The sequence below is a fragment of the Lissotriton helveticus genome, chromosome 1_1, assembly GCF_964261635.1.
Source record: "Lissotriton helveticus chromosome 1_1, aLisHel1.1, whole genome shotgun sequence".
NCBI lineage: Eukaryota > Metazoa > Chordata > Amphibia > Caudata > Salamandridae > Lissotriton > Lissotriton helveticus.
This window is the reverse complement of record NC_136057.1, coordinates 526,645,099-526,659,645: the sequence shown is the minus strand read 5'-3', so window position 1 is coordinate 526,659,645 and position 14,547 is coordinate 526,645,099. Positions and strand designations below refer to the sequence as shown.

General features: G+C 44.6%; 1 protein-coding gene across 1 annotated transcript in view; it reads left to right on the top strand.

Moving 5' to 3' along the window:
• Positions 1 to 14,547, top strand: part of VWF (von Willebrand factor) — a 1,169,185-nt gene that overhangs the window by 251,698 nt on the left and 902,940 nt on the right. The window contains exon 13 of the mRNA XM_078673989.1: positions 7,722 to 7,822. Within this exon, the coding sequence (XP_078530115.1) occupies positions 7,722 to 7,822 (101 nt within the window). The remainder of the gene's footprint in view (positions 1 to 7,721; positions 7,823 to 14,547) is intronic.

Genomic DNA, 14,547 nt, shown 5'->3' with positions numbered 1-14,547 from the left:
CTCATGACATCACTGATGACATCTCAAATGACCTCACTGATGAATATACATATATATACACACACACACACACATAAATATATATATATATATATATATATATATATATATATATATATATATATATATATATATATATATTACATACTGGCGCTCGCCAGTAGGTAGATATAGTTAGGACCTAGTTTCCATAGTAAATCCGCAACATTCTATTGGGAATAACTTTGGTGCCGGTTGATGAATCTTTTCTGAATTTCTCGAAGAAGATGGCCCACTCCGCTCTGCTCCTTCCCTGAAAGTTTTGGGGGGGATTCATGAAGTGGGGGCTGAGAAAAAAGGGGGTCCCAAAACGTGTTTTCCCCATGTTATTTTCCATAGGACGATTAGACACGGCTACAGCCCAAACGGCTGAACGGAATTACAAGAAATTTGGCAAAATGGTAGAGTCTGATTCGCAGATCACCCTTTTGTTTAAATCGTGTAAATCCCTCCAGTAGTTGTTGAGAAAATCAAATTTGAAAACATTTATGTATCTATAAGCGAGCACCGTGCGCGCACCGTACGCGTACCCCGCGATTTAAAAAAAAACAAAAACATTTTTGGGGCCTTGGGGGTCCTTGTGGGACCCCCTGGGCAGGCCTAGGGGGTCAGGGTGCTTCTACCCTGCCCCCTTTTTGAGTTCTACACGTTTGTTTTTCTGCTTTCTTGTGCCTCAGTCTACCGAGGCACAAGATGGCTGCCAACAATTTCTGTTTTGGAGTGTTGACAGACAGTGGCAGCCAATCAGCACGAGCTGCATGCTCATTGGCTTTCAACGCTTCAAACCAGGAAGTGTTGGCAGCCATCTTGTGCTGTTTCCCTTGTGTACATATACAACGACAATTTACAGGTTTCCCTTGTGTACATATGCATCGACAATTTACAGGTTTCCCTTGTGTACATATACATTGACAATTTACAGGGAGCACATCCACACACAAAGTAGTCCCCTTGTGTGCTAGGTGCTACTATGGTAATGTGTGGTTTCATGAAACCAAAAACATATGTTTGCCTTTAGGCAATGATACGTTTTTGATTTATGAGAGCATGGCTGTTTTCCCAATAATAAAGTTTTGCAGAAACCATGACAGAGCAAAACAAAAATTGGCCAAAGGATGGTAGCCAACGCCAGACGTACTGGCTTTGTTAATACTTATTTACATGTGTGCATAATTTTAATAGCTACATAAATATTAAGGGGTCGATTAGGATCGCGGACGGACTTGAGTCCGTCCGCGACCCCTGAGGAGGAGGGAACGTCCGCATGGGCTGCGGCGTTCCCTCCGATCTGATTAGGATGTGACCGCCAGGGTGGCGGTCACATCCTCTATCTCTAACATTGCGGCGGGTGCAGCTTCAAGCTGCACCCGCCCCAATGTAAAAAATGCATGCACAGCATTTGCGTGCACAAAGCGGCAGGCACCGCGCGGTGCCTGCTGCATTGTGCACGCAAATGCAGGGGGGTACCATAGGTACCCCCCATGTGCACCCCCCACCACCCCTTCACCCAGGGGGCCCGCAACGGGCCCCCGAAGTGAAGGTCCGTATGCTTTTTCACGGCGGAAAAGCCGCCGTGGAAAAGCATAGAATTGCAGACATCCTAATATGCCTGGCGGTGTCTGATAGACACCGCCAGCCATGTTAGTGCTTTTCCGCCGTGGTCGCCTTCCGACGGCGGCGGAAAAGCGGCGGACAGATTGTGAGACCCACCAGCCATCCTGATTTGGCGGTGGGTCTTTCAGGCCTCCTCGGCGGATTTCCCGCATACTCAGGGCCGGCGGTGGCTTCCGCCAGCCCGGAGTATGCGGAAAATGCGCCATCATAATGACCCCCATAGTACTGGTCTATGCGCACTGTAAGATTGGAAAAAGAGATGAATTAGAAAAGTGCAACATTTTAAAGGCACTAAGTCTTGTCAGCGCGAGGCCAGTTTCCAGCGGAGACTGAGCTCCACCCCTCGCTCACTGGTGCCTTATGTGGATAATCTTAGCAGGGCAACGCCCTATGCTTTAGTTAGACTGGCACCACGCACGTGTCAGGGCACGAGGCCCAGCCGAACAAGGCTGCTCAGTCTGTATCTCACCACTCCCCAGTTCCCGCCTCACAAGTTTTTCATTCCAGAATCCTTCCCTCTTGTAAACAAACATGCATTCTGCATCTTTCCTTCATTTCATGACAACCATTTCCTCTTTTGCTGATCCTTGCAACCACGGATTTGGCAGAGAATGACATTTAAGGTGGGAAAAACATGAGAGGTTAGCAGCTTTCAGGCACTGCTGTGGACAGGTGGCCCCTAGCCAGCTTCACCCTCCCCGGGCAGGCCACCAGCGTGGCATGGAGCAGACATAAGGGATTTGTCATGTTTACACCTCATCCACTTATTCATCTAAAAATATATTGCAGTGTGGTGGAAAGTATACTCCGTGTTATATATTTGCCTAACGTTTTGAATTACTTCCGTTTTATCACAGTAAATAGATAATGTCCGGTTTTTTTCTAATCTGGAAAAAACATCATTTTAAAGTTTCTTGTTGCCAATGAAAGAGTTCTTCAATTGTTTCATTTGAACTTTGAAAACATTATCTCAGTTTTAGTTGGTTTCACTCCAGGGCGAGAACTGTTCTGTGTTCCTAATTTTAAACCTCAGACGTTTGGGGTTGCAAAGATTGGAGATTTCATTAAGCATCAAGTCACATAACGTGAAAACAGACGTATAGAAAACGAACTTCTGAGCAGATTTGAAAATTCCCTTTTATCCAGAATGTTACATAGGTATTTTTCAAGCGTTATACTCTAGAAATGACCTATCAAAATAAAATAAAAGTTAAAAACATTGCAAATGCAGTTGAAAAAAACGAATAATTTGTATACTATATAACAAATAAGAAGCAAATTACATTGAGGCCTGAAGTCATTCAAGATAACTGTCAATGGACAGCCCTCGTTCTGCACCCTAGTAAAAAATATTAAGCTAGTTCCAGAGCTGTTGTGTGTCATCGCACCCTGCCGATGCTCCACAGGCAGTGCTGAATTTGTGCTGGTGTTTGTCGGTGCTCGGCACCAGCACTTTAAAAAAAAACGCTTGCAGTTGTTTATGCGAGTACCCCACATGGTGGCACACTAAGCCTATTTTTCGAGCTTAACACAAGTGGTAAGCAATTTAATTTATTAACAAAATGATAAAAATAGCATTTCAAGGTCATACCTGTGGTTTGGGGTGACCTGCAATTGTCCAAAACGACACACTTGCTTAAGTGTGAAGGTTAATAGGTAATGCTGGCACTGCCATTCGGCAGCAGTGGGTGGTGCCGGCTGCAATAGAATGCTCTGGGCCCTGGCTCGTATATATTTTTTACAATTTAAGCACAACACATTGGGTTTCAAGTGCTTCTTCCAGAAACATAAACACCCAGAGCATATGTACAAAAAGTGCTGTGTTATTAGTAACCCACTTGGACATGTGAAACATCTAGCATGATGTGGAATACCATGTTCTCGTCAGCATTCTGTCTGGATTGTGAGCCAATCCAAATCTGAGTTATTCATGGTAAATGATTGAGAAGACAATTTCGATCACGTCTTTTTTGCCTACCGCTTTCAGCCTGTATTGAACACAGATTTCCAGTGCAGGTATGGCTGCCAGTTTTCCCGTCAATTGATGTGAAGCATCGGAATCCTCAGAGTTTGCTGAAAGCATCCTCAGGGATTGCTTAAAAGATGATTTAGAGGGATTAAGATAGCTTTTCAGAGACTGAGATCCACCTTTTACCACTGGAAATCTTAGTGTAATGCCTTCAAAGCAATGTTTAATGTGCTTAGATGTCAACATGTCATAACAACATTTCATTATGAAAGTAGAGTTGGCTGCCTCAAAGCACACCATGCTCTGCACTGAGTTCCCCTCTGCACTCTCCTCCGGCATCAGAAACAATGCTGACCCTAGCAGGGCCCTCAAATATGTCCTCCACCACAGACCCTCTGAAGTCACCAGAGAGGAGTAATCTTCCACCCCATAGAAGGGAGAGGAATGTGGGCCCAGCATGATTGGCAGGCAGGTTAGGAGGGGGCAGCTCGCTGCAATGTCGCTAGGCCAGTATAGTTCTGGCTGCTGCAGACTTTAGCTTGGCCCCCGTGGAGGCGGCGCAGACGGCCAGAAGCAGTGTCCCGCTCCCCTGCCCTGCCCAGCTGCTAAACTGCTGCGCCTGGCTGTGGGCAGGTTTTGTACCCGTTGGGCCATCATCACCTCAGCTCCCCTGGAGCAGCAGCAGTTCTGTGCTTCTCTTCACCCCCTCCACTGCCAGGCCATCACCCTGAGGCTTTAGTTGGCAGGGGAGGGGGAAGAGGTCTTGCTGAGGGCATGTTGTTGGCACCTCGGCTCCAGAGTCTTACAGGCCTATTGGTAGAGGAGAGTGTATGTTTGCATAGGCCTCGCTGTGAGGCACCTTTTCCAGAAAGGAAATTGAGAGGCTGTAATGTAAGTCAGAGCTGCCGAATTAGGAACTATGGAAATAGGTTTGAATCGCAGCCTCAGCTCAACATCATGTGATTCTGGGCAAATGTCTCAATTGCCCAAGGCCTAAAACAAAACCGAATTTGATCTTTTGTAATGTGACTGGTGCTCATAAATTGCTGCCCTTGGGTCTAGTTCACGCTATATAAAACTACAGTAAAAAGGAACCTTCTGTTTGCTCATGTTTTAAGAGTCTTTAAGTCTGGAACATAATATTGAAAGAGGATTCTTTACACAATACTAAAAATGCCTGTATTACTTCTTAACATGGCTTTTTTGCCTTTGTTTATTTTGAACTATCTGTCATGGATCATTAAAGCAGTGTTAGACCACATTTTAAACTGTTCTCACTTTATGTTTACTGTTTAAAGTACATATCGATCAAAGGTAAAAATACCAGCCTTAACTGATTTTCCTCATTTTCGTACAGGCCAGGACATTAAAATACCAGTAATGCTGATTAAAATAAAATGGCTACGTGGGAAACATAACCACATTTTGAGTTACGGCCTTTGCAACACTTTATTTATGTTAATACAGTTCTTAAGCGCACAAATACCAAGGGGCGTCAAGGCGCTAGCTTAATTACAGCAGGATAAGAGCTGGAACCAGATTACTAATTCATGCGAAGAGCCAAGTGTTAAGTGCCTTTCTGAATGCCAGAAGGCTTGGCATGGCTCGGACAGATGGGGGTAGTTCATCCAGAGTTTGGCTGTGCCCCAAACAAAACTTCTACCTCCCCAGTTGATCTGTGTACCCTAGGGAGGTACCCAAGTTGTTTGCTTCAGTGGAGCGCAGATATCTGGATGGCTCATATTTTCTAAAACTGGGGGGCATAAGTACAGGCCCCTTCCCGCCACCATAACGTCACCTATAGTGATGTTGTGGTGGCGATAGGGGTGGGCCTTAATTACAAGGTCACGTTAAGCCACTTAAAGTGGCCTAACGCTGCCTTGTACATAAGCCCCCATTTAACGCTATGGATAGCGTGTAAGGGGTGTGCAGTGGGTGTTGTGGTGGGCGTTCCACTGCAATACCCATTGACTCTGCCCCCTTTGTACAAGGGTGGCATACATAGGAGGCAGCGCCAAAATGAAGACCAGGAAAATCCTGGTATTAAATTGGCGAAATGAGGAGAAATGCATTATAGCTCCTCGTTTTTTATTTTTTTATGTGTGCTGCAGCACACATGGAAAAAGCAAAATGCCATGGTTTGTTTATGTGTAGCTAGGTGACCCTTCCTGTACATAAACAAACCTTTTACAAAAATGCCATTTTGTAACTTTCATGTGTGCTGCATGCGGCAGCATACATGAAAGTGACAAAATGGCATTTTAGGATTGTTTATGTACAAGAAGGGACACCTTCCCACACATAAACAATCCTCCCCTACCCACAGACACCCTTGCATTCTGGTGCAACGGTGCCTGCGTTGACGCTAAGTTGTTAAACTTAGCGCCACGCAGGGGGAAACGCAAGGCTGCACCACATTCTGGTAAATACGGTGCCGCCTTGCGTTTCGAAAGTGGCGGAGCGTGTCGTTAAGTCAAGGAGGCTAACGACATGCTCCGCCACTTCCTCGTATATATCCCCTTGAGTTTAAAAAATGATTTCACCTCACCTGCCCAGCCAAAATGTGGTGCTTCTAGTTTTCACCAATGTTTCTGGCTCTATGAGCTTTAAAACACATAATGTATCAAACATTTCTTTAAAAATGATAGAGACAAGCCCTATGCTGTTTCATGAACGGAGTTGATCTGAGAATCGTTTGGGGTGCCCAGTCCCGAATTGTTATCCCATCCGACCCTGCCGTGACTTAGGAAAACAGGGGTAGCAAGGTCTGTGCCAGAGGCGTCAAAGTCAGGGCCGCAGCTGAAGCCCCCAGCTATCCTAATGTGCTCCCTCGATTCGTCCTACTTTGTGACATAATAAATACTCCAGTTGAAATAAAACTCGACATTCGAGTTTCTGTGTCCTTGTGCGACCTGCATGTTTCATGCCAGAAGTCAATTCATGCATGCCTTTTCTTTGTTGCCTGAGTACGGGCCTACTTCAGCTCCCACATTAAAATGGATACCTCGCGCCGCAGGTTTTGAGAAGTTCATTCTTTAGTTTAACTGCGCCACCCGCAGGAATATTGTGGCAGCACTATGCACTCCACATTTCTGATTCTGATGCATCTTGTAGGCTGAGTTTCCCGGACGCTGCGAAAATCTTAGATCTTGGAATCAAAACCAAACCGTGCATGCATCTTTTTAATACAGTTCACTGTGTTAAGCACTCACTGCTGACATATGTGTGTGTGTACCGCAGATCACGTGTAGACCAGATCATGGTCAACTCAGCATTTCACCATTGCATTGACAATGAAAAATGTACCAGGGCAGATTGGGTAATAATAATAGCATATTACAATGTTCTGTGAGGTGTTTTGTTCACTGGGACCGTGTACTGTCTTTGTTTACAGCTGGGAGATTTACAACTCAAATGAAAGCTCCAAGGCGCATCTCTTATGTCAGTCGAAAGACATTCTCATCACTTTGATGCTTGAACAAAGTAATACAAAAATGAACCCTTCATTGTAGATAGGTGCAATCTGACAAGACACTCCTTTCTGGCCTATTCTCCTACACATAGCGGAGCAGCGAGTGGATGAACAGCACTCGGGAAGGTCACATTGAAAGTGTGTATAATGTCATGTAATAATGACACGTGTGACAGCCAAAGAGGTGGGGCAGGTGTATGCTGACACCACTGATTCCCTTGGTCCCCCTATATCTTGGTCTCAAGGTAAAGAAATTGTGGACGAAAGCCTCCCTTTTGAGTCCACCTCCTCTTATGCCCCTTTGCCCGAGTCAGGATGCTTGTGGTTTGTTTATTGCTGCTCAGATGCAAATAAGTTACACATATAAAATAAAAGGGATATATTGGACTGGAACTTTTCATTGCAGTATTCATTTTCTCGGGCTCGTTGGGGCCAGTTACAGAGTACATCTTCAGTGAATATTATGTTGTCCTTTATGCCACCTACGGCATTGACTGCTCATCCATTTCATTTTACTCAGATAGTTCTCAGAAATAGCCTGTGGATCCGCCTCTTTTATGCATTTCTTGTTATCTTGTAGCAAGAGACACGTATTTTTTCATTTAAATCTGCATAATGCCATTCCAGGTTTCCTTCGTATCCACACCACTGTGATGTCAGCGATCCGGCTCAGCTACAGGGAAGATCTGCAGATTGACTGGGACGGCCATGGGAACCTGATGCTGAAGGTACTTGTGCACCTTACTGTGGAGCTCACAATCAGAAACATTGGCAGACTATTGTTTGTCCACTGCACTTCTGCTTTGGAAATGTAGCTACCCCATTGGATGGCGGCCTTCCCATGAACTCCACCCCTCTCTGGTAAACATTGCTGTTTGGGTGCACGAGTGCAATTCATGAAGATCCCCCTCTGTAGCAGGCTACCTGTGTGCAGATACCAGGCTGACCTAGCAGGGAGTCTCAAATGCTCAGCCCTCGCACACATGTTTGCACGCATCCCAGAGTCTACAAACCCTAGCTGCACAACTTGTTGTTAGCCCTCTCAATCAATTTCAACAGGGCTTACAGTGAGTGAGACTCAGTTATTAAAACTCACCCAAGGCAGAAGTTCATAAACCAGGAAGTCCCAAAAGCAAAAAATCCAAAGGGATTAAATGGGGTGGGAACGCTGTTATCACAGTTTGTTTATGGGGGTTTGAAAATTGAGATATGTGTGTGTGTTTGTGTATGTGTGTGTCTATGTGTGTGTGTGTGTGTATGTGTGTGTGTGTGTGTGTGTGTGTGTATGAATCAAAGGAGAACATCAGATAGTTGATGGATGGATTGATCGACCAGATAGTTGGATGGGAGGACGGACAGATGGATGGATGGATCCATGCATTGGTGTTCATGTAAATGGATGGATGATTGGAGGTTGTGCAAGTGAGAGGGTTCCAGTGATTATGTAGATAGAAAAGTGAGTGAGTGGGTGGCAGTGTGTGTGTGAATGACTGAGTGCATAACAAATTGAATGTTTTGTTAACTGGGTAAGCAGGTGGCTATATAGGAAGATATTTGAATATTCCAACACATGGGTGATTAGATGATTGAATTGGTGAACAGGTGGAGGGATGGGTGAAGATTGAATGAAGAGATGGATGGATGGGATGAGTATGAGACCTGGGCCAGGTAGTTGCAGGGCATTCACCAGGCTTCACTTGTGAGAATTCACCATTGCTTTCATTGGCCCACTGTAATATTAGACAGCAAATTGCATTATCAAATATTCAATTTAGCACTTGACTTGCAGAGTAGCAAGGTACAGCAGGCCAATGCTTTCTCAAGTAGGGGATGAGAGTTAGACACTTAACACACAGTAATTTCATTCAATAAAGGTACCACTTCAGTACGTGCTTTTCTTTGTAAAAATGAAAATACTTCAATACATAGGAAACAAAACACTGTACATAGAAAAGGAAGCACGAAAGAATAGCAGAACTCTCTAGCTACTACAAGGCAGAAGGCCACCTGTAAACGTTGCTATAGTACTTACGCGATAAGTGCAATAGTTTCATTTATCCTTGGATTCTGTGTCCAATGACAAGTCTTTGGGAGTGTTTATGGTCAGTTCAAGAGTCACTGAACAAAGAATCAGTGAGGTTTTGATGTGTATGCTATATTACAACTGGCCTGCCAACTCAGCTAGTTTCAGAGGCACAGGGACCAGGACCCCACTCTGCTCTGTCTGTTGCAGTACCATATGGCGCTGGTGTTGTCCATAAGCACCTGGATCAGCCTGCCTTTGATGGATGATAGCAAGGCCTTCAACACCAAGTGAAAGGCCAGGGTCCTCTGATCTCCACCTCTCCCAGTCCAACAGCAATGCGTCTTTCAATTCCATCAGCTCTGGGTGCAGTAGGGAGTGAGGTCTGCAGCCTGACCAATTAAAGTGATGTAGCCATCACTGCAGGTCTTTTGCACTCGTCTCCAAAACCTGGATGCATTGAGATAGTTCCCATGGCGCGGAGCCCACTGAGACATCAGATCTCACTGCAGAGCCCGCATGTGCCATCTGTCATAGTCCACTATCAGAATGCAGGAAGCCAAGAAGTCTTGGTGCCATTCTCACTGAGACCCAGGATCGAGGCTGAAACATTGGGACCATAGCACAAATGTCTTGGACTCATTGATTTGGAGGGAAGGCTCGATATTGCACTGTATCCAGATGGGCTCTGATGAAAGGTAACCTCTGAGAAGGAGTCAACTGTGACTTTGGCTCATTGATCGAGAATTTCAAAGATGTTAGGAAGTTTGCTATCATCTGGCCAGTTGTCTAGGTAGGGGAAGAATGGTATCTCCAACTTTCAAAGATGTGATGCTACCACCGCCATTACTTTTGTGAACACCCGAGGGGCACTGGCAAGGTCGAAAGGGAGCAGAGAAAACTGAAAATGCTCCTGGGCCGTCTTGGAACTTCAAACCCATATTTCTGATGCCAGGACCCTCTCGATGGCACCTTTAAAGAGACTTTTGTTTCCTGCTGCAAAATGGACACATGGTCATCTGGCAACTGCCTTGATGTAGGTGGAATATGTGGTAGGTCTGCAAGGAATGGGAAGGCATTACCTTGCTGGGTGTTTGAAGCATCAACTGTCAGATGTGGTGTTGCTCTGCCACCCATAGAGGTAATACCTTATACTGCCTCGAACATGTTGGCCATGTGCTGTGGAGGACAAGTTAAAGTAGCTTTGTGTCAGTAGCAGTGGTGGGAAACTGAGCAGTGTATTGCCCCAGAGGGCCTGGGCATTGTCAGCTAGATCTCTGACCCCAGAGCCTTGAAAGAGGGGGGGGCATTGTTGCTGTGGAGGTGGACCTTAGCTTTGTCTTTGCTCCAAGCCTTGAAGGGGTGCACAATTGTTGGGGATAATGCCACACTGACACAGAAAAGCAGAGGGAGTGCTCTGCGGCCCTGCTTTCCTTGAAGCACTTCAGTGCAGAGCCTGCCTTATCTCCAAAGAGACATGTACCATCAAATGGCATGTCAATTAGTGATGCTTGAACGTCACTCGAGAAGCCTGTGGATCTCATCCATGCGTGGTGCCGAAGCCCCAAGCTGATACCGACTGCCCTGCCCAATCAGTCGGTGGCCTCCAGCCCAGAGTGGAGGAGGTACATTGCTGCATCATGACAATCTTGTATAATCTGTGCAAGTTTGGCACGGAAGCCTTCAGGAACATTCGGCTAGATCTTGCTGAATCTATCCCACAAAGCATGTCAGTATTGGGAGTTACCTGACATTTACTGAGAAGAGAGAGAGGCTGGCTGATAAGAACATCTTCTTATCAAACTCCTCTCTGTGTTTTGATTCACTATCAAGAGATGTAATAGAGAATGAGTGGATGCCTGGGTCACCAAGCTTTCAGGTGTAAGGTGATGAATATAGGAAAAAAGAGTCTTGAAGTGCAAGTCTGTAACTTCTGGCAGCCTGTCGAGTGGTGGACAAGAGCCAAGCTTGGACCAAGTTCCCATCAGTGTGTCCCTCAGGAATTCAATAAAAGGGAGGAGTGCTTCTCTGGAAGTCTGCCCAGGTTGTAGCATTTCCATTAGGACATTAGTTTTTTTCAACACAGGTAAGTTTGAGGTCTATAACTTTATCAGACGTCAGATCACCTTAGCAAAGGAATCAGATTTTTCAGTGGAGGGTCCACGGATAGAGTTCACCCCTCTATCCGGGCAAGTGTCTTACCCAATGGCATCCTGAAGATCCATAAGAAGAATGTTCTCATTATAATAATTGGATACACCCTTCTCCATCATTTCCATCACCATGTTGACATTGTTCTGAGTCTGAAGCCAAAGGAAGCATGGAGCATTCTAGGCAAAGGCAGTGATCTATCCAAGTGAGAATGAAGTTGAACTGGCTGTGCCAAAGGTTTGTAGAACGCAACTTGTCAAGGTTGTGTAAGATTTGCTTCGGAGCCCGAAAAGGCAATGGGTTCTTTCTCTGGCAGCGGTGGTGTTGGCATTGACACACAAGGGGCCAGTGAAAATCTTGCTACTGAATTTGAAATCGGGTTTGGGCTCAACCTTGGAATTAGGGCATAACTTGCATAAAAGTCAAGAGATGCGGTCACCGTAAGGATGGACCCTCTAATGGTAACCCACCAGGAGGTCTACTTAGATGTTTTGGGCCTGAGAATTCACTAAAGGGAGCCAGAAGGATGCTAAAGATGCACAAAATTGCTTCCTTGAATGCCTCATCTTGTTACAGTATCGCTAATGGACCCGTTAATTTGGTTCGCATCGGTATAAACTGGGGAATCGGTTCCTTGGTGGGGGATCAAAAGCAAAATCTGGAGGCACCTTGACATCTACTCAACCTCTCCTGGCAAGAATGAGGGGAAGAAGGAGAGTCACTCTTCAACTTCTTACATTTTTTGATTTGAACTTAACTAACAACTTGGAGTGTGAAGAGGATATTTAGCGGGAATGGCCTCGAGAATGGGTACTCGACTTCACCGGGACCAACCATTATGTACCTTCATAGGTGTTTGTTCACATATAGCTTGACTTTGCTGTCCAGAACCGACTTTAGATTAATCTTGATGCCGTCCCCACAAGACTTGGAGTCATGGAAGGACTATAGGAACCAGAGACATACCTGGTGGTGATCTGTCACATCATTCACACAAAAAATCATGGTAAGAATGCTTGCAAAAGGTCTAACTACTGACAATCGCTTGGAGTAGCATTCCAACCCATCTTTTTCTCACAAATGAGGCCTTACAGCACCAAAACTGGTCTGGGGTTACTTGTGGCCCCTTTTAGAAGGGGGCTTGCTCATCTGTTGGGCATGGCAGGGTTATACTGATTTGCATAAGGAGGGCCTTTGTCTCGAATGGCATAGTGGGTGAAAAACAATTGGGTGGAGTGCTATTCCAAGCGATTGCCTATGGCTAGACTATTTGTAAGCATTCCTTCCATCACCTTTTGTGTGATTGATGTAACGCTTTAAGTTAAACTGTAAGTCCCTCTCTGTATGTTCTCCCGTGAGTGTAAGAGCGAGTGTGCTCTACACGCCGGTGTTGATGCACTCGCTCTTACACACACAGGAGAACATACATAAAGGGACTTACAGTCTTTCACAGTGAGGTTCTCTCTGGAGTAAACGGAATCAGCTATAAATATTTCACTTGTTGGACTCATGATTGTGGAGACGGAAACATAGAAAAAAGATATTGGAGATGGTTTTTCAAGAGTATTGTTGATCTTATCCAGGATGGAATTACAACCAGGACAGAGGATTGAGCTTACCATGTAGATCTTATAGAACATACAGCTCTGAGGGAGTCGTGGGGCACACCATATCCCAACAAAACATATGTTGGCTCTAAGGCTAAAAACGAAGAAGTGGCAAGCAAGCCATGGAATAAAAAAAGGACTACAAAAAAGAACAATTTTTATATTGAATATATATTTATGTGGTGGGATATTTATGATAGCGTGTCCTTGATACTCTATTGTTATTGCATCCTTGTGATCTCTGTTCATAAGATATCTAGGGAGAGTGGTGTATCTCCCTACCTTTTATAGCACTGCAATGTGTACAAGGACCAGTGGGAACATTGTGGGATCATGGAGAAACGCTAGAACCCCATCAAATCACCCGCATCACATTTTTAAGTGTGAAACCATTCTGAGGTTGCTTATGTTCCCTTCTGAGGGAGGGAACTCAACTGGCAGTTTGTGATAGACTATTCCCAGAAGAAGTATGGCCAATACTGATTTGCATAAGGTGGGCCTTTTTCTAAAGTGGCACAGTGAGTGAAAAACAATAGGTTGGATTGCTACCCTGAGTGATTTCCAGCGGTTAGACTATTTGCAAGCATTCTTCCCATCCTCTTTTGTGTGACTGAAATAACACCTCAAGTGCTCAAGAGATGTGGGTCCCTTTCTCACTGTGTCAACGAAACCAAAACAAAGGTCATGATTGTCGCAAAGAGCAAAAAATTAAGAAAAAAATGTAATTGGTATATGGAAAATACCAAACTAGAACAGGTATAAGTACCTGGGCGTACTTTTCGATGAGAAGGGTAGTTACCAGCCCCAAATAAAAGATATTCAGAGGAAGTCCAACTCCCTAACAGCTGCATTTAGAATCTTGCAGAGATCGCTGGGCAACCTCACATATGGGCCATTTTTAAAGGTTATAGCGGCAAGATTACAACCAACAATCACATACCGCAGTGAGTCGTTAATGGGAAGGGATACGGAAACAATCAATAATGCTGTATCTAAAACATACAAATTACTATTTCATCTCCCAACAAATGCCTCACCAGCCCAAATTAGACTTGAGTTTGGTTTAACCAACCAATATTATGCGAGGAAGGGACACTTTATTAAAACCTGGAACCGGATTAAAAACGATCAAGATAACCAAATCTCTCAGCTATTATGGAAGGAGATAAGTAATAATACAAAGGCCACACCGTGGGTTTTTCTTAAAGAGGCTATAGAAGAGTTTGCAGTCACCGCAATTTGGAATAATACCATAACTAACGCTTCCTTTAAGAAAATAATTAATAGAACGTCAAATCAACTATCAATTTTAAATGATAAAGATAGTCTGACAAAAAGAAAACATGCCTGGACAATAATAAATGGATATAAAACAAAGAAGGTTCAAGACTATTTAGAAATACCATGGTCAGGAAACAACAAACAAATCCTTCTAAAAGCAAGATTTGGAATCCTTCCGGGAAATTGCCACCTCCCGCCTTGGAAAATCTCTGAAAGGAGTTTAATATGTAGACTATGTAACAACGGAAAGGAGAATATTGTCCACTTGCTCTGTATTTGTCCGGGACTACGAAATGAAAGGACGAAACTACTTAAAGACCCTTTTATTGTACGTGGAATACGATCATGTAGGCAAGCCCTGAAATGTTGTCTTCAATCAAATGATATAGCC